Source organism: Chelonoidis abingdonii, chromosome 4 (genome assembly GCF_003597395.2).
Source record: "Chelonoidis abingdonii isolate Lonesome George chromosome 4, CheloAbing_2.0, whole genome shotgun sequence".
Lineage (NCBI taxonomy): Eukaryota > Metazoa > Chordata > Testudines > Testudinidae > Chelonoidis > Chelonoidis abingdonii.
Window position 1 is genome coordinate 153,150,235 of NC_133772.1, and position 25,891 is coordinate 153,176,125.

General features: G+C 43.7%; 2 protein-coding genes across 4 annotated transcripts in view; one reads left to right on the forward strand and one right to left on the reverse strand.

Moving 5' to 3' along the window:
* The window catches only part of CGRRF1 (cell growth regulator with ring finger domain 1), a 241,739-nt gene extending 235,771 nt beyond the window's left edge, over window positions 1–5,968 (reverse strand). For both annotated transcript variants that reach the window (XR_012655854.1, XM_032771489.2), the window contains exon 1: window positions 5,727–5,968. Coding sequence is in view for 1 of the 2 variants with exons in the window: in XM_032771489.2 (XP_032627380.1) it covers window positions 5,727–5,950 (224 nt within the window). In the remaining variant the exon portion in view is untranslated. The remainder of the gene's footprint in view (window positions 1–5,726) is intronic.
* Window positions 5,969–5,977: 9 nt separating this feature from the next.
* GMFB (glia maturation factor beta) lies at window positions 5,978–24,164 on the forward strand. 2 transcript variants are annotated; one of them, XM_075065795.1, is made up of 7 exons: window positions 5,978–6,203; window positions 11,595–11,691; window positions 13,004–13,053; window positions 14,009–14,058; window positions 14,907–14,989; window positions 16,340–16,413; window positions 19,946–24,164. In XM_075065795.1, coding segments are annotated over exons 2-7 (330 nt in total). In that variant the 5' UTR covers window positions 5,978–6,203; window positions 11,595–11,690; the 3' UTR covers window positions 20,018–24,164. The 2 variants fall into 2 exon arrangements, with proteins under 2 accessions (XP_074921896.1, XP_032627384.1); XM_032771493.2 differs by lacking the exon at window positions 5,978–6,203 and adding an exon at window positions 7,148–7,246.
* Window positions 24,165–25,891: the final 1,727 nt, after the last annotated feature.

A 25,891-nucleotide genomic window follows, 5' to 3' on the forward strand; every position in this document is an offset into this window, starting at 1 on the left:
TTCCTGTATCCCAGCTGCCAGAATAGCTGTTGCAGCTGTGACCCACATTACAGCAACTCTCAGGCTGCCTTAGTTCATACCAGGGACCGAGTGGCCCTGAAGAAATCTAGGAATGGGGAGGAAAAAAGCCGACTCAGCACCTCAACTTTCTTGCGAGCTTTGTTCAGACACGGGGAATGAATTGGCCCCTTGAGATCAGTCTGCACTTTCTGATTATCATAGGGTGGCTTTCTGCAGCTATTAAATTATATAGTAATCCTTGAGAGAGAGAGAGTGAATTGTTTTATCCTTCACTACTCTGCTTAACCAGATGGGTGTTAAAGTTTAGCAAAAAAGTATGGAAAAAGGTGTGCATCTTCAGTAGTTAATTTATGTAACAAGTTATAAGCCATGCCTACAGTGTTAGGCTCTGCTCTGTGGTAAGATGCTTCAGGGGAGACCTCCATCTAGAATTTCTGTAATTATTGTGTCTAAGATTTTGTTTCTAGAAGTTCCCCTCTGTAGTAGGTTTAACTAGACACTGAAAATAGAGTCAGGACATCAGGGGCTTGCTAAATGCAATAAAGCTGGTCATATTTTTTTGTCCAATCAGTTTATTTTTCTTTGTCTTGCCCTGAAAGTTATTGTACAAGATTAGTGGCTAGACTCAGATAAATGCATTCCTTGTATAAGACTGCATCTGTGGTTCAGGAACAAATGGGAATCTATTAGAAACAGCAGCAAAGGTAACTTGCTTTCTGATCGATCAACGCTCTTGTAGAATATAAGATAGCGGGAAGAAGTGATGGGTTTGGCCTCTGCTTTGCTGGCTGTGCAGTTAGAATTATGATACAATGAAGCTTAATAGTTATCTTCCTCTCGAGTACAGTTTTAAGCAGAGCTAGAGAGACAGCTAGATATGGCCTCCGACCCAGCCCACTTTGCTTGTGTGACTTGTGGTTAGCCAGTCGAGTGACACCAAAGTCATTTTTGTCTGGCTGGTTTGGTTTGCCTTAGAGGTGGAAAAACCCCAGCCTTGGGCTGTGACTGCCCTGTTTGAGCAATTGGTCCTGAATTGGCACTCTCAATTGGGTCCCACCAGAACCGCATCGTCACAGGCGGCTCTAGGTATTTTTCCGCCCCAAGCACGGCAGGCAGGCTGTCTTCGGCAGCTTGCCTGCGGGAGGTCCCCGGTCCCGCGGATTTGGCAGCAGCCTGCGGGAGATCTGCCGAAGCCGCGGGACCAGCGGACTCTCCGCAGGCATGCCGCCGAAGGCAACCTGCCTGCTGCCCTCATGGCGACCAGCAGAGCGCCCCCTGTGGCTTGCCGCCCCAGGAACGTGCTTGACGTGCTGGTGCCTGGAGCCGCCCCTGGGTCTGTCCCCTGGTCTTCAAAAGTATAACCCTTATAATGCTGCTTGTGTGACACTAGACTGAAGGCACATGTGAAAAGTCAGGAGTCAAAAATCTGTATAACAAGTAAGGCCAACATTTTCAAAGACTGTCCACTAATTTTTGAATGCCCAACTTGAATCCCTTGGGACATCTTTTTCAGAGTGCTGAGCCCACAGTTTCTGTTGGCAGCATCTGGGGATGCAGATACTCAGCTCCATTGAAAATCAGACATTAGGTGTCTCAGGCATGCTACAAAAATGGAGGTATGGAAAGTTAGTGGATGCTTTTGCAAATGTAGGCCTTAGTGTTCAAACATTGCTGGTGTATCTCAGGTTGCCTTGCTTAGTCAGGAACATCTCCATAAAATGGGACTGCTGATTGCATGCAGAAAATGACTGGAAAACAAGAGACAAACAACATTATAGAAAAGGAGATTGTACCAAATTATTATTTATTGTTTAGATCACACCATAGGCATGCACAGCACTCGATAGAACAAACAAAGGGGCAATTCCCTGTCCTGAGTTTACAATTTTAAATCTTGTTTCTGCAATGAAACACATGCAGAGAGCCCCCACACTCACTTGAAGCCCTTCTGAGGCCAACGGAAACCTGTGTGAGTAGAGGAGTCTGCCTCTATGCACCTAATTATAGGATCAGGGCCTAAATCACACATTACACAGCAAGGGATGACCATGAATAAAAGGTGAGAGGGTAAGTAATGGTTAAAACATCAAAGGATCACAAGATATTGCTTATGTTTCATGCACAGCTTGTTCATTCCAAGTCTAATTTTTCATTTTATCTATATATACGTTGCCTGGGATAATGGGTCTGACAAAAATGGGAACCAAACTTGTTGGTAGTGGGTACATGAGAGATGGGGAAGACTGCAGTGTGTTCACCTCACCAATGGATGGGGGTAGTGCTGAGCCTTGTGAGTAAGTGAACCTTAGGCAATGAAGGGCTGACTGAGCCAATCAGAGAGGGGATGAAAGCTCTGCCCAAGGGGACATGGGCAATCTCCTGCCTCTCTTCCTCTGCCTGAGGGAGTTGCCCATGTTATCCTGAGAGGGGTTTGTAGAACTATTCTGGGAATGACCAACTGGACTTAAACACTGAGGAAGCCGTCCAGCATTGTGGAGACTTTTTCCACAAGGAGTAATGCCTATTGCTGCTGAAGAGAGGCCAGCGCCCTAGGCAAATCGGCACCCTCGTCACCTCCCCGCACTCAAGCACCTTCAGGCCTACAATGACTCATCAAGATATGTGAGGTTCCTCCACCTTACAGAGCCCACTAGTATGGAGTAAAACGGACTTGTGAATCCATGGAAATCCACCCTGCGGATAGTGTTACTTGGGAGTTGTATCGTATTACAGATGTACCCAGTCCAAATCAATCATCCTCTCCCCTTTATATGTTTCCTCTATATTTCCCCTTGTAGATAAAGTGTACCTTGATTGTTGGTTCATCCATCAGAGCGGTGTCAGAAGAATATATGTATGAAGTATGAGGCTAGCCACAGGGATAAGTACTAGGCAAGGAATAATCAAAATGACATTGGGAGGTAAGGTACGGTTCCTGATTACTATAAACAGTCAGGTGGAAGCACCACTAGTTAGTGGCTAAGAACCCAGGCCATTGAAACCCACAGCAGCCAAAGCAGAGGGACACTGGGTAAGGGCTCTTGTTGATGATTAGCAGCCCTTAACTCATAAAACCCCCTTACATATATATGCAGGCATGTTTCCATGCATGCACACCAAGGAATTATTTAAGTTGTTATTAGCTGTTGTGAGTTCTTCTGTGTTTAAAAAAATATTAAAAACTGATGGAGCAAAAATGTGCTAGAGGTGAGAAGCAGATAACAGTGTTCTAAGGTTAACGTGTGAGGAGGGAGAGAAGGAGAATGTTAAAAAGGAACCACCACCTTAATTGTGTTCTACCTCCCATGCACACACAATGCCGGGCTTCCATCAAATTTCTTCAGATGATGCAATGCTCCAAGGGAAGAACCATCACGGATGGAAACTGGCAACTCCAGATTGCTACTGGTCAGTTGTGAATCAGTTTGGAGTTGAAGAGTCCACCACAGATTTATACTCAGAGTGGATTCTGTGATGTTTAATAACGTGACAGAAATGTTATAATCTACACAATTTAAGATAAGACTTTCCTAAAATTAGGCCCCATATTCATGCACTTAAATAAGGAGCCTGATTTTCAGAAGGGCTGAGCACCCAGCATCTTCCATTAAGGGAGATCTGAGGAACAACTGATAGGAACCAGAGTGGTGCTTGCGGGATAAAACTCTATTATAGAAATGCTGTCCCTTTAATCAATCTCTTATTCTCTACCAATACAGGTTAAATTTAGAACATTGGTATCATCCATGAGGCAGGGATTCCACAAGTAAGAAAAAGTAGAGTTCCTGTGACAGCTTTTCCCACGCTCAGTACATTTATGGAGTGTCTCTGCTGTGCAGATTCTCTGATGGACAATAAGGTTGGAGTGGTGACAGGCAAGGAAGGATCAAATTCTGCTTTCATTTACAGCAGTATAACACGAAAGAAGTTAATAAAAAATAACAGTACTTGATCCAAAAACATACTTGAGAATCCCAGTTGTAGAAAAACGTTATGCTTCTAATCATTGGGAAAGAAATCAAGAGGGAACTTTATATAATGCTCAAAGGAATTGATGCTACAAGTTTATTTATCTAGTAACTACTAAATAAGAGGTGATAACATAGAAAGGACATTACACTAAAGGAAAAGTCAAGCAGAATATTTATAAGCTACCAAAAGTACCAATACCAATAACCAGAGTCACTAGTTTCAAAGGATAAGGAAAATATTGAGACTCAGTACTACAAGTATCAATGCTAAGTCAATAAAGAGGCAGGATCTATGCCAAGTCAATTTCCTGACCTCAGTGCAAACATGGCTTTCCAGACAACAGCCATCTAGATGCTTTTGATTATTTATCAGTTGACTAGCCGACAAGGAATAGGCTCTGCTGGAATGGCTAGATACCTCATTAGTTGCAACTGCATCACATCCCAGCCTACCACTTGGTTAAGATCTGCATTTATTGCTATGAACTGTAGGAAGCAATCCTGTCTTGGCAGATGTAGTCTAGCCGGTGCTGCCCATCTCGATGGGAACAGTGGTGTCTGTTTCTGAAAGTAGTTGACAGTAAGACTGCTGCTGAATCCTAACTCTACAGGGGACCCTCCATGCTCTCTTCACATTCAACAGGCATCAGGCTGCCTGTAAGCTAGACCCACCACAAAGGGTGACCAGACAGCAAGTGTGAAAAATCGGGACAGGGGTGAGGGGTAATAGGAGCCTATATAAGAAAAAGACCTAAAAATCGGGACTGTCCCTATAAAATCGGGACATCTGGTCACCCGACCACCACACACAGGACACTGTGGCCTCTCCACCTAAACATCCACCTCCCACCGAGCTCCAGCACCAGAACAACCGGGCAGCGTCCAGTGACCCCTTAGCCCCCAGCCATCAACAAACTGCCCTGTGCAGGTCCCGCGCTGCCGAGCCCCAAGCCAGTGCCGATCCCCCATCCCCTCTTCCTCCCCCGCAAGCCGGTGCCGGGCCCTTCAGCCCCGCCCCCCCGCCCGATCCGCCGCTCACCAGCCCCGCCCCTCCGCCCCGATCCCGGCCCTGCGCCACCAGGCCCCGCCCCTCCCCCGGCCCGATCCGCCCTGCGCTCACCAGCCCCGGCCCCTCCCCCGGCCCGATCCCGCGTCACCAGCCCCGGCCCCCCTCGGCCCCGATCCCGGCCCTGCGCTCACCACCCAGCCCCCCTGTTCGGCCGATCCCAAGCCTGCGTCACCAGCCCGCCCCCCTCCGGCCCGATCCCGGCCCTGCGCTCCACCAGCCCCGCCCTCCCCCGGCCCGATCCTGGCCTGCGCTCACCAGCCCGCCCCTCCCCCGGCCCGATCCCCGCGCTCACAGCCGCCCCCTCCGGCCCCGATCCCGCCCTGCGTCACCAGCCTGGCCCCTCCCCGGCCCCGGCCCTGACGCTCACCAGCCCCGCCCCTCCCCCGACCCATCCCGCGCTCACCAGCCCCGCCCCTTCCGCGACCAGCCCGCGCTCCGGACCCCGCCACCAGCCCCTCCGCCGGACCGCCGCCGCGCTCTACCTAGCGCGCCCGGCCCCGATCCCGAGGGCCCCGCCGCCTCACAGTCCCCCTCCGGCCACAGATCCCGGTACCCCGCGATAACTCACCAGGCCCCCCCCGAGCGCCGACCTCCCCGGCCCGGCCCCGATCCCGGACCCCGCGCTCACCAGCCCCCCCGGCCCCGATCCCGGGCCCCGCGCTCACCAGCCCAGCACCAGGCCGCTGGTAACCAGGAAACAGACAAACACCACAGCGATGTAGAAGAGCGGGGAGTATTCGTAGAGCGTCACCAGGAACACGGCGGCCATGGGGCTCCGCGGCCTCCCCAGTACGGGGGGAGGGGAGGAAGCTGCCAGCGGAACCAGCCGCCCGGCCTCCGAACCGGCCGCGCTCCTTCCAACTCCGACAGCTGAAGCCTTACTGCGCATGTGCACGGTATTTGCGCATGCCCACTAGGAACGTGAGACCACACTGAAGCTGCTGCCCTTAGTCTGCCCTGAGTTTGATACAGGAGCGGGAGCAGGGCCGGGGACGGCACGTGGAACGCACGGGGCAGGGCAAGGAGGTGACCGGGAGGGATAGGGGAGCATGTGCAAGCGTTGCTAGCTCTCCTGCTTGTATTGGGAGTCTCCCTAGAGGTGAGGGTTTCTCAAAGCCCCAGCTGCTGGAGTACAGTGAGAAGCTCAGCTTCCCATTTTTTTAAAAAGTAACTGTCTAGCGCTCAGGGTGGGGAGCAAACTTGGAAACACCACCAGTGACCTCCCTGCACTCTGAAGACTAGGGCGAACCAAAGGAAATGACTGTCACAGAATTATCTTAAAAAATAATAATCTTGTATTTTTAAAGCAGTTTCATGATTAGTAGAAGCTTGGCTTGTGATTTTTGAATGCTTGGCGTTGGCCTGGAACAGGAGGGCAAAGAAACAACTGTGGTGGAGAGTGTGGGCAGATGGAGCAGCTCAGAGGCTGTGAACGGATGAAGTGGGAGATGAGGCAGCATGATGTGGGAGTGGCGCCCAGGAGACATAGATATGCAGGGGACGTGGGATGATGGATAAGGGGTGGAAAGAATATAAATATATGGATAGGCTTTAGAATTCTGAACTGGGTTTCTAATAGGGAACAAGAAAAATCTAGTGGATCTGGTAACTGAAGACAAGGGGCCCTGGCCTGCAGCTCTAAAGCCCGTTTCGGAATGTGGCCCTGGGAGCACGGGTCAGAGGACTCAGGAGGAGCAGGGGCAGCCGCGCAGCCAGGTGCTGGAGAGAAGCGGTGCTTTGAAGGGGAAAGCAGCCCCGTAGTCCCTACCTGCGGGGGTCAGGGCAGCTTCCCCACTCGCTCGCTCCCACCTACAGCCACCCTTCCCCCACAGCAGCGCTCCTCCTGCCGCACCCCCCAACGGATCGTCTTGCGCACCCCACTTTGGAGAGCACTGCTTAGCGTGAGACCAACCCCCCCTGCCCCGCCTTGGCCGCGCCCGCTGCTCTCTCAGCGCACGGAGCCGCGCCCCTTGAGCACCATCTCAACGCTCCGCCAGGAGGTTGAGGGCGTGGACCTTCCCGCGGCCCGTAGCCGGGTGAAGACCGCAGTCCGCTCCGGCTGGCCTCGCTGATTGGCTCCGGAGCTGTCCGGCGCAGGCGCACTGGAGCCAGTCGCCGGGAGGCGGTCGGCGGCGCTTTAGTTCTTAAAGTGCGAGCGGAAGGGGCTGGTGGTGGCCGCAAAATGGTAAGTGGAGCCGCCTGAGGGAGCGGTGCCCGCCCGGCCCTGGGAGCTGGCGGGCAGGGCACTTGCTGGCGATCCCCCGGCCCCGCCTCGCCCGCGGAGGGGTTGGATGCGGGAGGCCTGGGCACCCTTCGTCCCCCCCACTCCAGCCCCAGCCGGCGAGCACGAGGCGGGGCCAAACGGCCGCCTCCAGGGCCCGTCCTGTGCAGGGCTGCGAACCCGCTTGTAACTCAGGGCGCCACCCGCATGATGCGGCTGGGGGTGTGGAAACCCGTGAGTCCCAGCGCTGGTTGAACCCCGGGACACGCTGGACGGAGCTCTCAGCCCCGCCTGTAGCTGTTTCCGTGGCTTCACAGCACTCAGCAGACCGGGGAGGCTTGGCATTGATGTTGGGGTGCTGGGAGAGTTGTGTGGATTTGTGTTTCCGTGAGGGTCTGTGTGTGCTTGGGGCTATTGTGTGTGCTGGTTGTGTTCTGCTGTGGGGCTGGCTGTGGGGTTTCTTGATGAGCTGCACAGGTGATGAGTGAAGGGGATGCTCTGCCCTTAGGGGCTAGGTGTGTTTGGAGCTCTGTGTGCTAGTTGTTGACTTGTGTCTGGATTAGGGAGGGGTTCGTGTTCATGTGCACAGGTGGCAAGTGCAGGGGGGGTGCTGCAGTGAGGGGCTAGGTGTGTTTAGTGTTATTGTGTGGGTTGTGTTGGAGCTGAGAGAGTTGTATGGGTGGTGAATGAGACGTGTTTGGAGTCATTGTGTGTGTGCTGGTCTTTGAAGACCTGTAGCAGCTGGGCCAAGTAAGCCACCATCTGTGTAGTCTCCTTCATAGAATCAATGAAATAGTTTTATGCAAATTAGCTGCAGAGTCAGGGTAGTGGTTGGCTGAATTGTCTGATATCACAGTAGTCCAGGAGTCTTGGTAGGTAGTGTATAGATAAATGCCTTGCAGTGGGTGTAATTTATAAAGTCAAAATGGTAGAGTGGCTTATAAATTACTGCAAATCCCGGTAATGATTGAACCTAATGATATTTGGAACAGAAAGCTCTCAGCCATGCTTGTAGCTGTTTCCATTGCTTCATGCTGACTCAACAGACATTCTAGGCTTCAGAGTGATAATTTTGGAATCTTATTGTATAGATAGAGCAAAAATTATACCTGGAACCAAATGGACAGGATCTGAAGGGGACAAGAAAGGTGGAATTCTGCAGGCGTGGTCTCTAGAGTCACTGCTAGTGTATCACTGTTTTTCCACACGCTTCCTTTTGAGTTTGCTACTTTGTAATAACCTTTTTTTGTTAGGTGGAGGTGTGAAAGGGAAGAAAGGGTTCTGAAATTATACTGTGTATGGAAACAAGATTGTAAACTGAGGGCTTGTCTACACTGGCAGTTAACAGTGCTGCAACTTCCTTGCTCAGGGGTTTGAAAAAACACCCCCTGAGTACTGCAAGTTGCAGTACTGTAACGCACCAGTGTAAATGGTGCCCCAGTGCTGGGATCTGTGCCCCTCATTGAGGTGGATTTTTTTTAAGAGCGCTGGGAGAGCTCTCTCAGCACTGTGCTGTGACCACACAAGGCACGTTCAAGTGCTTTAGCATTGCCAGTGTAGACTAGCCTGAGAAAACTGCATCCTTTTTTCTTGAAGTAGAGTTCAGAAAGGTCACGCAATGGGAAGTTCTAGTTCTGCTGTAACTGAAGATAAATGCTTCAGTTGAAACATGCATTTCTCAGCTTCTTGCTTACACTCAGTGTGTTGTTAGAAAGTGATCATTTGTGGCTGTGTGTGTGCCTATGGGGAGGAGGGATATGAAAACAGTGTGACTAACTCTTAACAGGTTTCCATCTTGCCTTTCTACAGACATTGCAATATGAAAAAAAATTCTGTGTAAACAGTTTAAAAAAATCACTCTTCTGTGATCAGTTGGAAGGAGGGCAGCTGGCTAAGCTATCAGTTTTGAAAGAATTTAAAGTGTGGTTCTAGCCAGAAAAGGGACATAGTTTAAAAAAAAAAAAGGCACCCCCTTACTTAGCAGATTTGCTCTCTCTCTGCATAGTCAGTCATAGATCTGCTGGCTTTAGTGAAAGCATATTTATTTATGTTTACCTCTGGTGTTGGAGAGCTAGTTTAGCCAACAGGGAGTGAACTGGATTATGTTCCTACTGTATCACAAACAGAATGGTTTGTTTAATTATATTTACAGGGCTAATTTGAGCCACCCATGGAACAGGGGATTGCACAAGTGGTTTGGCCTGCAGTACTTTATTTGCTATTTATCTTGGAGAGAAAAGAACTCAGTCTCTCATCCCTAAATGAGTTTGTGGAGCTGGCAGTTGGAAGAAATGTCTTACTTTCAGAATGGAAACACTTGATGTGCAGTATCACTTAGAAACAATTAACATGGATCACAATGCAAGATTTAATCACTTTCAGAGTAGAACCACACTACTATGACAGCAGCAGAAGCAGATGCTAATACTAGCCATGTTAGTGAGGATGATCCAAAATAGAGTCTAGAGAAACAAGCATGCAGCTGTCATCCTCATCTTTGGAGCAGCCAGGAGCCTGAGAAAGAGTAGAGTGCTATCACAGCAGACTCATAGGTGGTGGAAGAAGTCTCCATTCCAGCAGTCATAGGGAGCAAACTCAAGACACCTTTCCAAAGGCTGCTGAAGATGGAGTCCAAGATGCAGAGTCTAGAGACAGGGAGAGAATGCTTGGATGAAGTTTGCCCTTGCTCCTTTTTTTAGTGAGGAAACTCTCCTTTCTTCAATATTGGCCTCTAGTAAGGTGTCTGGTAAACTGCTCGAGGCCTAAGTTTAAAGACTAAATTTCTTCTGATCACTAAACTAGTGATTATTTCTTTTACTGAATGATTCATTTAGTGGCTGCCTTCAATAATTTTAAAATTGTTGACCTGTATTTAAACATAGGTTTTAATTGAAACCTAAGGCATGTCTGAGTACTTGCACAGAAACATTCGTGGGACTTCCTCTCCTTAGCTAATTCTTGACAAATTCCTCTTTATGGAGAAAGCTATCTGTAAACTAAGACAAGTGGACTAGGACTTTGGTGTAGTTGCATATGGGCTCAGAACCTTACTTCAGTTTCTTTCTAAACTCTAATTTATTCCTTTAAGACTTTGCTCTTCATAACATGATGATTTAGCTTTATATATAGATTGTTAGCCCTGATTTCTCAGGAGTGAGTGTATAAAGGAAGCTCCTATGTATGGTGGCTACAGTAGTATAACTGAGCTAAAGATGGTGAACTAATTTTTCTTCCTTCTGTTTGGCAACAATGTTCTGGAATGCTTGGCATTCAGTCAAAGCTACCTGTGGTGACAGAACATTTGCTGAGCAGTGGAGCTGACTGTTACAGGAAGACACATGAGGGAGTGTGTATAAAGAATGGTGCAGGAAATGGGCAGTGGTCAGTATAGTGCAATTACAAATTACACCTCTACCTCGATATAAAGTGACTCGCTATAACATGAATTCAGATATAACGCGGTAAAGTGGTGCTCTGGGGGGGTGGGGCTGTGCACTTGGTGGATCAGAGCAAGTTAATATAACGCCGTTTCACCTCTAACATGGTAAGATTTTTTTGTCTCCCAAGGAATGTGTTCTATCAAGGTAGTGGTGTATATGTAAAATGGTATATAACTTAGAGGGCTAGCTGTGAAGGAACAGATCACTTTCTTTCCTACCTTCAACAGGATAATTTTTCCAATACTTCATTTTAGATTTCACTAAGTTGTCAAAGTGACTTGTAAATAAAGTAGGGAAAGTGCACACTTTTATCATTTAATATAGTTTGTTAAACACTTTTGTGTTAGGCAAAATTTGAAGGTTCAGAGTTCTGCTTTCATACCTAGCACCACAAGGCCCTGATTAGGGCCTCTAGATGCTATTGAAATATTAACAGCTCTTATTACTTTAAATATTCACAATGCTGTACTGGCACTAGTATATTAAATGTGTATTTAATAAAGGTCTTATTTCAGGACTAAACTTGTAAAATCGGTTGCATATCTGATTCATTATTTTAACCTGTAAGTTGCAGAAACAGGATTGCTTGATAAGGTAAAAGTATAGAAATTATTTTCTGACTTCAGGAATCAAGAATGTAAAGACATTTGGTCCACATTTTTCTGATATTTAACTTTCCTTTTTTGGCCCAGTATGAAAAGATAAGACAAGATTTGTTTCTTGTGTACCACAAGTCCATTTTTCGCCGTTTAATGCTTATGTTGTCTTTTTTGCACATCTGAATTTTATGCATGTTCTGAATCTTCAACTAACTTCATGTAGTCATATAATTTTCGGAGGATTTTTGTTAACTGAAATTCTTTTTTCTGTAGAGTGAATCTCTGGTGGTTTGTGATGTTGCTGAAGATCTGGTGGAAAAGTTGAGAAAATTCCGGTTTCGCAAAGAAACCAACAATGCAGCCATTATAAGTAAGCTAAAATCATTGCCAACAAAAGCAACAAGGCCTTACAGAAAGTCTCTTCGATAATTTTTAGCTGCTGCAGCAAAATGGCATGGACTGTGCTTCTACTATACCACTAACTTTGATATTTTTCCCATTCCCTCTTAACAATAGAACGTTATTTTATGGTATGGAACTAAAGCTTTCAAAATAAAAGCTGTCACACTTTCTGTTAATAGAAATACTTATGTGCTTTGTGATGGGGCAAGGCCAGATGGCTACAGTAAAGTACTGAGAAACAGGTATGTTAGCCCCAGGCTAAACAAATCCCTAGTACCCTTGTAACCAAATGGCAATTGCTCCAGGTTAATCAAGGCACCTGGAGCCAATTAAGATCTTTCTAGAAGGCAGTAGAGATAGCTACTTTAATTAGAAACACCGCAAGCCAATCAAGGCAGGCTAATCAGGGTACCTGGCTTTAAAAAGGAGCTCACTCCCCAGGCAGGCAGGGAGGAGTCAAGAGGAGAAGGAGCGGGTGAGGAGCTGGGAACAAGAAGGCAAGGAGCTGAGAGTGAGAGAGTATACTGCTGGAGGATTGAGGAGGACAAGCATTGTCAGACACCAGGAGGAAGGTCCTGTGGTGAGGATAAAGAAGGTGTTTGAGGAGGCCATGGGGAAGTAGCCCAGGGAGTTGTAGCTGTCCTGCAACTGTTACAGGAGCACTAATAGACAGCTGCGATCCACAAGGCCGGGCTGGAACCAGAGTAAGAGGGCGGGCCTGGGTTCCCCCCAAACCTCCAACTCCTGATCAGACACAGGAGGAAGCTTGACTACAGACTGTGATCAACAAGAAGGGAAGATCACTGAGGTGAACAAATCCGCCAATAAGTGCAGGACCCACCAAGGTGGAGGAGGAACTTTGTCACAGTGTAAACATTGCTTGAAGTGGAAAGTCTACCACTGGCTGCAAGAACGTGGAGGAAAAAGCCAAGACTTACTCAAACCTAAGAGGGTTATGTTTGACATTCTTAAAGTAGGCTATTTCGAAATTGCTAGTTTTGTAACAAAGTTTGGGGGGAAAAATCTTGACTGCACTGAAGTTAAAATTCCAGTTGATTTCCGTGGGGCCAGAACTCCACTCGCTGATCATTGTCAGAGGGGGTGGGAGAGAAGAGAGAGTGAAAGTACAAGATAATGTGTTGGGTGGGTTAAATAAAATCTGATTTATTATATGCATGTAATTTTAGAAAAGTTGCAATTTTAACCTTTTAATTAAAGTGTGTGTGGAGACAGCACCCCTTCTAGATGAACAGTTCACCTATGTTATGTTTTTATTATAGTGAAGATTGACAAGGATAAGCAGCTGGTGGTACTGGATGAAGAGCATGAGGTTTGTTATGTGAATTGTAAATAAGAATATCTTCAGCTTGCCATATATTCTTGCTGCTGAGGTACTGTCTTAGTGTCAAATTGTTCTCAAACTGTTAATCTCATTTGGGTCGTGAATCTCCTTCAAATGAATGGTTAATCTGTGGGTGGTGCATGACGCACTATTAATTGAGCTGTACAGTAGCAATTGTTTGGATAATTAGCCATGCAAGATGGTTTAAACATTAAAATGTTAATTAAATTATATTTGAATAAAAATTATGTAACAAGCATATCTCTCCATTTGTTGGCTCTCTGGAAGAATTCTTGCTGAGCCTGTTGCTGACTTGCACTCTGGATTCTGTGTTGACTGCCATTAGTTAAAAGTTAGGATGTCTTAATCCCTGTAGACAGGTGGAATAATAACTTGATCGCAATCTGTGTAGTGTTGGCTCACAGAAGGACAACACAAAATCTTATGCAGTGATTTAAGAAATAACTTTTACCTCTCTCCCAGACTGTTTAAAAAATATAATATTTGAAGAGGAGACTATTGGCAACTATGAATAGTTAAGCTTGTTCACTAGTCCAGGAACTGGTCTCTTACAGATGGAGATCAAGGGCTAGATTCAGGGTAGCAAATATTGCACACACGTATTCAGTAGCAGAGACTGAAATACGTGGTGAGTTCCAGTATATCGAACACTAGAGTGAAGCCACAAAACATCAGTTTCTTAAACTGCTAAGGACACAGGTTTTTTTATTAACATTAAATCTTATACAAAATTACTAAAGCAGTTCAGCAATCAATTAACAGTGGAATCTTCCTATGACTGTTCCCATAGGATTGTTTTCAGTTTAGATATGTAACTTTAGATGTAGCAGTGTCTTACTCCATTACCCTTGTACTCTAGCCCATATAGTGTGTAGGTCTGAGTTCACCTATTGAAAGACTGCTTGTGTTCTAATATTACTAGGGCATTTCCCCTGATGAACTAAAAGATGAGCTGCCCGAGAGACAACCGCGATATCCTTTCTAATGTTGCTAGTATTGTTTTGTTTACTGAAGAAAATTTAAGTCGAAAATGCATTGGAAATTGGGGGCAGGGGGGGGGGGAATGGAAAATTCAAACAAATATTTGCCCACAGTGGAAATTCTCCCTATATTCAAAATGATTACTTTTCATGATATATTCTGTAGTCACATGCCATTTCTTAGCGAAGACTTGTACAATAGCATAGTGCAGTCTCTACTTCTAAGACTTGATTACTTTCACCATGTTTTGAATGGCTTTCAGTCTGCTCTTTTGCAGGGCATTCAGCATGTTAATACAACAAAAAGATTTAAATTAATACTTTAGCTATAGGTTCTCCATTTAAAGGTTAGCAAAGTACATGAAACAATCCAATGTTTGATGTGCAAAGAGCTACCAACAAATAGCTTGCCAAGAGAGTATGCAATAAGGAGCAAAAATTATCTCTTTAGAAAAAGAAATGACTACTTATGAAGTTTCAGCTAAATTAGATATTAAAAACATTGTGGAGAGAAATCATTGGGAAATGACTTTATAGTGAAAAGGACAATATTGAGAACTAACATTTATTTTGCAAAATAGTCACACAAATCTCAAATGGGGATTATGTTATTGAAAAGCAGGGTAAAGCCTCCAATGGCTCAAACTCAAATCGGAAGAGAAACTGAGATGGGAGCAAGATGAAACAGTACAGAAACTGATGTATGTAAGCATCTTTTAGAACAAATGGCAAAGGGAGATTTATTTTTGCCTATATCAAGCTCAGCTAATGAATGTAAGGATTATGTTCTAAGAGATCAGTGAGTTGTATTTTTTTTAGTTTCCTTAACCTCAGAAAAACATTCATTGTGTATAGTTACAAGTATCTGCACGATGATGGAAGAGTTTCTTATCCATTGTGCTTTATCTTCTCCAGTCCAGTTGGTGAGTAAACGTTGTGAATAGTAGTTGCTATATCCTATAAATGTGGAAGTTATTCTATCTATGAAACAAAAAAGGCCTAATGTTTAAGATCAGTAGTTTTCACTAAGACCAAATTCATCAGTACGCGCTCTCTGGCTTAAAGAGGTTGCAAATTCACAGTAATGGCTCCCTGAGAAACTTCTTTAGAGGGGAGTTCCTGACAGGCAGAGAGCCAGTTGTATGCTACCGCCTACAGGAGTGTCAAATATTCCTGTATCCCAGCTGCCAGAATAGCTGTTGCAGCTGTGACCCACATTACAGCAACTCTCAGGCTGCCTTAGTTCATACCAGGGACCGAGTGGCCCTGAAGAAATCTAGGAATGGGGAGGAAAAAAGCCGACTCAGCACCTCAACTTTCTTGCGAGCTTTGTTCAGACACGGGGAATGAATTGGCCCCTTGAGATCAGTCTGCACTTTCTGATTATCATAGGGTGGCTTTCTGCAGCTATTAAATTATATAGTAATCCTTGAGAGAGAGAGAGTGAATTGTTTTATCCTTCACTACTCTGCTTAACCAGATGGGTGTTAAAGTTTAGCAAAAAAGTATGGAAAAAGGTGTGCATCTTCAGTAGTTAATTTATGTAACAAGTTATAAGCCATGCCTACAGTGTTAGGCTCTGCTCTGTGGTAAGATGCTTCAGGGGAGACCTCCATCTAGAATTTCTGTAATTATTGTGTCTAAGATTTTGTTTCTAGAAGTTCCCCTCTGTAGTAGGTTTAACTAGACACTGAAAATAGAGTCAGGACATCAGGGGCTTGCTAAATGCAATAAAGCTGGTCATATTTTTTTGTCCAATCAGTTTATTTTTCTTTGTCTTGCCCTGAAAGTTATTGTACAAGATTAGTGGCTAGACTCAGATAAATGCATTCCTTGTATAAGACTGCATCTGTGGTTCAGGAACAAATGGGAATCTATTAGAAACAGCAGCAAAGGTAACTTGCTTTCTGATCGATCAACGCTCTTGTAGAATATAAGATAGCGGGAAGAAGTGATGGGTTTGGCCTCTGCTTTGCTGGCTGTGCAGTTAGAATTATGATACAATGAAGCTTAATAGTTATCTTCCTCTCGAGTACAGTTTTAAGCAGAGCTAGAGAGACAGCTAGATATGGCCTCCGACCCAGCCCACTTTCACATCACTGTAATATAGTCTTGACAAGTACTAAACATTTGAAGCAAAACTAAAGATGATACTGTGTACAAAGAGACAATTGGGTCATTCTGTTGGTTGGAAACTTCTGCATATAAGCTGAATTAAAAAAAAAAAAAAAAAATCTTGGTAACGGATTTGCTTTCCTTCCCCACAACTACAGGATGCAAGCCTGAACAACAGATGATGTACGCTGGGAGCAAGAATAAGCTTGTACAAACAGCTGAACTCACTAAGGTACAATTTAATATCTAGCAGTCCAGTTGCAAGAATCTTTCATAACAAGCAGAATGTGAGTGCACATAAGACACTGTTCTGTCTTGCTAGTCTGTCACATGTACACAATACAACAGGATCATTATGTTCTTGCATGTTTTAAATTGCATTCAGAAGGTGTCCATCTTGCAGGAAGCCTAAAAAGAGGAGAGTAAGCATGGAGATTGATGGATTATTTTATTTATGTTTAAAAAGAGGACAGTGAGAATAGAAGAACTTTGTCTTGATTTAAAGATTTCAAATGGTGTGGTACAACCTCCATCTCTTGATAAGCTGTAGCAGTGGCTAATTACCCTCACTTAAAAATGTGCTTTATTGTAGTGAACCTTTCTCAACCATCACTGAAGCATGAAACACCTTAGGTGTCTATTTTCTAACAATGGTAGAATGGGTCTTCCCAACTGAAGAAGTATCCTCTGGTTGGATAGTTGGTTCTGACACTGTTGGGTCAGAAGTAGATTATAAAATCTCCTCTGGACACCTGCAGTATACCTGAAAGTTAATGCTGAAACTCACAGATGCTGTTCTGCTTTCTTTTCCCCTTCCCATCTTGATTGCTACCTTTGCAAATCTTACACATTAGCCAGGGCAGAATGGGCTTAGTGGTCTGGCCTGCAGTCAGCTCCACAATACATTTGGGGAACACCAAGCCTGGAGAAGAGGCCCCTCCAGTTGAAGGGGAGAAGTGGGAGGAAGCAGGCTTTAGAGAGCTGGCTGGTCTGGCAGAAGGAGACTGTCTCATAGGCCTGGAAGGAACTGAGGCATGAGAACTACAGCCTGCCAGAAAAGAGGGGAGACAAGGAGTGGGGTCCCCTGTAGAGAAAGGTGAACTCAGGCTATGCCCAGCTAATCCACTTGGTGAATGGGGAAAACTGGTCAGGTTTCTCAGGGGCAAGGGAAGCTAGAGACCAGCTGCATGTGGGGGTTCTTGCAAAAACAAAAAAAAAGGCAACCAGAAACCATTTGAAAACTGCCTGGGGGGAGGCCAAGGAATGAATGAGTCGGATCTGATCTTCTGGAACTGACTCCTCTGTACCCAGATCAGAGTGTTAACTTTCTGCTTCAGATTTAGATTTTTAAACGTGCTTTATTCATACTGTAGATTGCCACGTATTTGCAGGGGCAAAAGAAAATGCAGGCCTGTTATTTACCAGGCTGCACGTGGCAACAGACTATATAGGTAAGAGATGCAAGGGGAGTATGGGTCACGAGGCAAACTGCAGACACACACACATTAAATAATCAATTTTAATTTTATTGGAGATGGTTACAAGGGTAAGGAGCAGCTTATGATTAGCTAATAGAGTTACACCTAAAACCACACTGCCTAAAATATCTACTACACATATTTAAAACAATGCAGCAGTTAGTTAACTGATACTTACAATACACCAACGCATCCCAGCCGGCAAACGTAGAGCTCATTTCAAACACGTGAGCTGAGAGAGAGGCTTCGAGTTGATCAGGCTCGGTTACGGGTACACGGATACACGGGATTCGTTTTCTTCCTCTCCCCCCTGCACATGCAGGCGACCTAAAATCTACTATGCATCACAGAGTTCATTAGGGCGGGCCCCCCAACCTGTGTGTGTTCGCCTCTGATTGGCACAAGCAATGTTTACACCAAATAGGGGAGCAGGTGCCAAAAGGTCTGGCTTCGCCCCCAAAAGGTGAGGTAATGCATATTGTTGTAGAATGCATTCAACACTGAATGACAAAGGAAGAGGCCAGGGCAATACCGGTATGGCAAGTGATACAGGATGCAGACAGGAACCCATTCTAACACATACTTCTCACTGAAGCTTGATTTTATTCTGGCTCATGCTAGGGCCTTCTCTTGATCTGACTGTCATACATGACTTAATTGACTTACCCCACTTCTTGGCAGCTTGGTAGATTAGCCTAGTTTCTGTTATGCTAGTCTGTGCTATCATATTGATTTATTTTTTTGCATCTTTACTTAATAAATCAATATGCCAGTAGACAGCAGTGAATAACAGATTGAACATGAGAATGTGTCTGTAGACTGGGCCTGAGAGGATAGTGCAGAAGTGGAAATAAACAAAGGGACAAAATAAACAAAACAAAAGAACTTGGGGATTACTAAGAAGGTAGAATGGATGCAGAGGAGTAAACAGGTGATTCATGCCCTGCAATGGGTAAATTCACTGGTGATTTTACATATTTTTATTATCCCTTTTTATTGTCAGCTGAATACTATAGTGTCAACATCAGCGCTGTGTATGTGTGCACGTATAGTGCTAAAAAATGTGACTCTTACAATTTCACATTGGTCTTAGTAGTATAGTCAAAATATCTTGCATTCTTCTATTAGTATACAGTATGTCTTTTGCTAATAATTCAAACTTGATTCTCTACAACTTCAATTCTTTTACCTTGCTTGCATTAGATAAAAGAATGTTCTCAAGGCTCTGTGGACATGTTATTGATGCAACATTTTTTTATATTGACTTAGCAATTAACTGTCCTAAAAAGATTGTGCATAACTCAAATGAGTTGCAGTGATTCCAACGGGAGTGGAGTAGTGTAAAATTCATCTGTTCTGTGCCATATCAAAATCCAGAGTTATTTTCCTGCTAGGTATGTATTGAGCAGGGAATGGTATACTTGCTTCTGTTTCATTTGCTGTATCAAGGCCTTACTGAAGACTCTCTTCTGCAAATCTTTGTATGTATTTAATACTTATCTAAGTACACCAATGAATACTGACACAATACCTTTAAGTATCAGATGAGCAAAATATTTTGGTGATACTTTGAGGGTTCTGCCTGCTTACAAATAAATAATCATCTTGGACAGAAAAAAATTAAAAGGCTTCAGAGTTAATTCAGCCCAGAATATAGTTATTGTATTGCAAACAGGAAGTAACTTCACATATTATAGTAAATAGATTAGCATCCCTGAGCTGTGACTGACGATGCCACTTCAGAGTCACTTAAGGATATAACAATCTTTTTTTTATCATATATAATGTGGAACAGGGGTCCCCAATGCGGTGCCCGCAGGCGCCATGGCGCCTGCATGGGCATCTAAATGCACCTGCGTTCTGGCCGGCGGTCGAGCATCCGCTGAAATGTGCCGAATTTCAGTGGCATTTCGGTGGATGCTTGACTGCTGCCACGGTCCTTCGTCTGGCACCTGCCAGACGAAAAGGTTGAAGATAACTGATGTAGAATCTTAAGAGAGCTACAGATGACGGTAGCAAGTCCCAGAAACAGTAATTATGGCTCTCCGTAACTTAACCAAATTGTAACTTGTATTTCCATTAGGGTCTAGCATTTTATTCTAGGTTATTAACCAGTCCTTGTAAAAATGTGCATGAAGCAAAATGCTAACATGATGATTCCTAGTGTATGGTGACTATTTTTTAAAAGTACACTAATGCATTTTATCAATAGAACTGTGATATAATGTGTTCTTTTCTTCCAAGTACTGGAATATAAGTATTTAACCTGAAACAATTTTGTTTTAGGTATTTGAAATAAGAAATACAGAAGACCTAACTGAAGAGTGGCTGCGTGAGAGACTGGGCTATTTCCATTAAGAGAACCTCTGTATTAAGTATTTATATACCATCCTGACAATACTGGAACCAGACATGAATACTTATCCTAAAAATGCACTATATTTACAGCAGTGTCCTGCAGTATATTTCTCATACAAAGTTTGAGGAAGGAGAAGAAGATTAGTCTCTGAAGTAAAACTTTGCAAAGTGTTTCCTTGTGTATAACTATAAAAGGAAATACTTTTCTGCAGGGATTCTCTTTTTGCACTCTTGTGACTAATATTTTCTATAATTACTACAGTTCAGAAACTTAACTATTTACAAACATTTGGAAGCTGACACTAACTTTTCATGAGCTGCAAATACATCCTTTTGACAGATACTATATACTAGCAGTTTATATGTTGAAATAGCATACTTTGTTAAAATTGAGAATTTTTTTGAATTTCCCAAATTAAAGTCTATGAAAGTGTTTTAATATTAAACTGAAACCAAGTATTTATATGACAAAAATAACTTAATGTGAAAAATTCTTTTCAGGACTGATTCTCTTTAATTTTAATGAGTATCTCACTTGATTGTGAGTCAATTTAAATTTCAGGGCAAAGTTCTATGACCAGTAGTCAGTCATAAACTAGTTTCTGTAAGATTATTTTATAACTCTTAAGGATTTAATTACAATATTGGTTACATGCATTCTGGATTTTTACATGTAAGACTTAATATTACACTATTTATAAATTAACCTCTTCACTCACATTAGCTGTTATATGAACACCTGTTAATACTGTGTGCCTTTAATTTGTTAGCTTTAAAAGGACTAAGAATTTTACACTATTTACTCCAAATTTGGTAAAAACTAACCTTTGTTAAATGGTCTAAGTAACATGTTTTCTAATGCCTAGTGGTGCAAGTAAACATTTATAAAATAACACACCTGGACTTAAAATGCCAGCTATCTGCTCCCATTAGTGAAGACCTGGGAGTGCAGGAGTTCAGAACTCTTAAGAACTTGTGAGTGATTTTAGAATAGTCTGTTTTTTTTTTTTGTTGTTGAGAAAACCTTGGCCATATATAGACCTTGTATCTTTTTAATGAAAGGAGGTTTCCTAGCTTAATTGCTTGTCAGTCAAAACTACATTCCTGCTAGGACTTCTGCTCAAAGTAACCTCATTCAGTCTTTAAGTTTCATCTCTTTTTGGTAAAACAGCAAAAATTCTAATATGAAAATAGTACTTTTTATAATCTAGCTAAAAACTAACCCTTTAAAGGGTCTGTTTTTATATAAAGTAGAATAGTAGTTTGAGTTGGGATATCCTGTTTAGCCCATGCAGTGGCAAACAGGTACTCCTATGACAGTATCTCAATTATGACTCTCATGAGTGTTTGTTTGTCATGCTACTGAATAAGTGGCTTCTCATGAGCAGCTTCTAGTCATGAACAGCTGTAGCTTAAAGTATAGTTGCCCTAATAATGTGTGTGCTGGTGAGGAGTGAATTAATCAGTTAATTTGGGAGGCCAGTATTTCATTCTGTAAAACCTCTGCCAGGTTTTCTTGCAAACGCATGCTGTGTAAGAGTATTAAACGTGACTCTGTTTAAGACAACCATACGGACCCATGCAGTGCTCTTCAGTAGCAGCAGTTCATGTTTAGCTTGACATATTGATTTATTCCTCCTTCATACACACACCTCTCAAACATAAGAGGGCTTTTCAGTGTGTACAGGTTATGATGTGATTTGAAAGACCATTAGTTCAGTGTAGGAAAAGTGACTTTAATTGGAGGAAATAAGATCCTTGTGTTAATGTTGTTCCAGTTCAATGCATCATTTCCTCATCTCCGTGGACAGAACGTGTATTGATCGTAAAAAAAAATGTTCCTTTGTCTTTCTCATGTGCTACAGATCAATAGAAGCAATTTCTTTAGTGGCAGACTTGTATAAATAAGGCTTTGGTCTTTAAATTGGTATTACTTTCAAAAAGCAATTTTTAAAAAAAAATCCAACTTGAAGGTCTTGCTTCACTTGTATTGCATGAACTATAAGGCATTGTGATATCAAAGTCCAGTAGGGCAGAAAGAAACTGCCAGTTGTGCTGTGAACCCGTGACATTCTTTAATATTCAGCCTAGCTTGCAGTGGGAAAACTGGATTTGTAAACCTCTAACCAGACCAGTGTGCTTTGTAAGCTATGTTGGACTGGCAATAGCCACCTTACTGCTTGCACGGGGTTTAGCAGGACGAATGCTCATAAAGCGGGGGGGAAATGTGCCCTATCAAGGAAACTTAATGTCTTTTTGGATGAAAATATGGGGTTTTCTGTGCTAAACTTATAATTGTACTTACAAATTAAGTGATTCTGTGAGTCACCTGGGGTGTCACTAGTTCTCTGCACAGAGTCTCCTCCTGTCTTGATTCCCGATACCAAGAGCACTTCCTCCTGTTCAGTTCTTCCCATTCCCTTCTTCAGTACTTCACCATTCCACCCACTCCATTCAGATCTCAGATGTTCCTGCTGCCCTGTCTTCTAACTTTCCTTCACTGTACCCCATACCCCAGAATCTTCCCTTTATGCTGCTTCTCAGGAACCTCCATTGCCTAACTCCCAGTCATGTAGAACTGCTCTGAAGACTGATGTGATGGGTAGGGCCTACACAGGCAATAAATTCCTAAAAGCCTGGGTGGATCAGGCAGCAGTGTTGCTCTGTAAGTTGTTGTCCGCTTTCTTCTCAGTTCTGCAGCGAAAGAGAGGGAAGTAACTGCAGCTACTGTGGGGGGAGTCCTTGCGGAGAATAGTCCTAAAACAGCAGCAGATCTACACTTAATATGTCAAGATACTGTGCAGTCTCCTGCTGCTCACTGTCCAGGTCTCAAGGTCCCAGGACTGGCTCTGAGATATGGTAGTGTGCAGAACTACAGTACTTCTAAAGTAAAGGCATGACTAAGCCCATTCAAATCTCTACTGTGGATGTGAGATTTGTAATGCTGTCCTATCGCTGACTGTTGTTCAAACTGCCTGTCTTTACAACTACCCATGAAGATTAGCAGCAGGCAAATACATGGTGTTTGGAAAGCCAGTATATTCTTACTTTGCTTATTGTTAATTTAATTTATGCCTGTCTGATGTAACCAAACTCCTCTCTTCTCTGCCAGTGTTTCGGAGATCTCTAAAAAGAATTCAAAATGTGGGACAGAGGCGTGCTTTAATTATCAACGAGACTTGTTAACCTTTGTAGCTAAAGGTCATTCAGCATTTTCATTAGAAACTCCTATTTTTTTTCAGGAGTGAATAACTCAGCCATAAAAATGTTTCCTGACCAGAAACTTTACTTAAAGCTCTCCAACAGGTGGTGGTTTTTCTGCCACACTTAATTTGGCTATTTTAAATTTCAAATAGATGTATGTGGCAGGGAGGGGACGGGGCTCTTGTAATCCCGTGTGTGAGAAAAAGCCAAACTGACTAAAGCATGAGCGTTTTTGCATGTTTTCACTTCATAAGATGGACTGGTTCTATTGCATATGTTTGTGAAAAAATTAAATGCGATATTTGGTGGTTTAAAAGTATTTCTCGTACTATGTTGTAGCCTCCCTTGATAGACCAGAATGCCAATAATGCTGGGACCTACACCTTCCACTGTATTGTGTAAAGGTGCCTTGTACATCCCTACTGAGCTGAGATTTGTCTTAAACTATAAAATGACATTTAGTCCAGAAGTGGCATTAAATTAATGCCAAGGGTCAAAGTTAAATGTGCAAAAGCAAGGGAATTCTGATTTTAAAAAATCGCTCTGATTTCTCAGTTGTGCTTGGAATGTAAGCATGTCACAGCATTCTGCTCAGACTGCAAAAGTGCATTGTGATGGGAGTAAAGGCTGCAGTGGAAGCTCTCCATTTCTTTCTCTGCATTTATTACGTTGGTCAGGTGTACAGTGTTACCTTTGGGTGCTGATTATGTATGCCAAGGCAAGCTGCCAGTGCTACAGATGGTAAAAAGATCAAGAGCCTTGGAAATATTGATGGTCAGTCTTATTAATCTAACAATTCCATGTAACTGTTAATGCCAATAACTGGCACAACTTCCATCAGGTAGTTAGTCTCTGATAGTTCACACTGCATGTTTATTTTTAAACCAAATCATTTGCTAAGCATGGTGCTTGTACTGGTTTAAATAAAATGTGAATACTCAAATCACTATTCTGGTTCTTGTTTTAGCTACGTACAGAATGCTGGGCACATGGCCCACATGCGGGCTAGCCACAATAGGCCTGTATTCCATTTTCCTGTAAGCAGCAAGCACTGAGTAGCCCTGTCTGGGGAGAGGAGAAGCTAGTGGACCTAGTGGGTGGGAAGAGTACAAGTGCCATGCCATGATTCTTTCCTCCTCCACCTGTGGGATCAAGGTTGACTATGGCAATTGGGGAGGTCTCTACCTCTTACCCCTATGAGGCTTCATCTTCCATAAGATAAGGCTAACTTTGTTGCCCTTAACTAACATCGTTACGGACGGGGAGCAAATGGAATCCTGATTCTCCATTGCCTTGGGTCATTGTAAAAATATGACCAAATTGGAGTAGTAGAATTCTTCACACCTGTGCCCCAGGAGTATAAGATGACACAGTCAAGAATGGGCCTTAGCACAAATAATACTCGTGGCTGTGGGTTTCAGGGCAGCAGTCATTAGACCCCTTTCTAACAGAACCATGCTACCATGGACTAAGTTGATCAAGTTCATCGCTTTGATTCCATAAACCTGCTTCTGTTCCCAGCTAAATTACTCAGAGGAAGCAACTTCTACAGCATAGTTATGTGCGCACATAGCTTAAGTCAGTATAAGTTGTAAGTATGAATAAGCTACTTACTTACCCTGAGTGATGTAAGTTACACCAACCTAAGCACTATGTCTGCAGGAGAGCTTCTCCCACTAACATAGCTACTGCTGCTTGCAGGGGCTGGAGTAACTAAGTGGAGGGAAGAGCGCTCTTCCACCAACATAGTGCCTGCACTAGGAGCATTATAGTGGTGCAGTGCCTTGCTGTAAGCTCTTTAATGTAGCCATAGCCAAGCTTTCCCCTTCCTTGCCTACCTCTTCCTTTTGATCTAGCTCTGCCATTGATTTAATTCTGCTGCCCTAGTTCTCAGCCCCCTCCCTGCTCTCTGCCAGAAAAGGTTCAGATGACTTTTGTACATCCTTCCTCCATCACCTGAGATGGGGAGGGAGGGGATGACATGGCCAATCTAGGGAGTCGATAAAACAATAACCTACTAATATTCGAGAGGCTGCAAAGAAATGCCGTGAATAAGCACAAGTGCTTGGTCAAAGCAGAAAACCTGCGGTGAGAACTGTTTGTAGCTCAAAAAATGGAAACTCTTTGGATTTAGTCTCTAGACCTGTGACTGTTTGGCAGAGCAGACCTGTAACTACTGCATGAAAGATTCCTCACAGTGCACTCCTTTGATGCTGGAAGCCTGCCTGTTACTTCTCTACAGTGGCGAGCCACATAGGCAATGAGACAACTGCCTTTGTGTGGATCCACACTATCATTTGTTCCATCCCCACTCTGTCTGGAATTGCAGAATATTTAGAGGAAGAAAGTGAGTGGTGGTTGGGGATGTTATCCTTTATATTGTATTGGGGTCTGAGGTCCTAGCAGTGATGACAGATGCTGCTATGAATGGTTCACATCATTAACACAGAGTTAGGATTGCCTTATGATAGCTTGTGCCATTCCAGAACGCTGAGTTTCAAACATCTGAAAACCAGGAAGTACAGAGTTAAGGTAAATGCCTACTGTGATAGTTTCATATTCATCCCTCTTGCAAGACTGTTAAATTCTGTACAAAGCATACTGTGTAAGGTATCTGAAAATTCATGATTTGCTGATTATCACACATTTTACCAGGACAATACTGTATTT

Bases quoted from the DNA above. Each gene is read 5' to 3' on its own strand.
- GMFB (XM_032771493.2), top strand. The intron at 13,054-14,008 runs GTTTGTTATGTG...TAATATTACTAG, and splicing joins TACTGGATGAAGAGCATGAG to GGCATTTCCCCTGATGAACT. The intron at 16,414-19,945 runs GTACAATTTAAT...ATTTTGTTTTAG, and splicing joins AAACAGCTGAACTCACTAAG to GTATTTGAAATAAGAAATAC.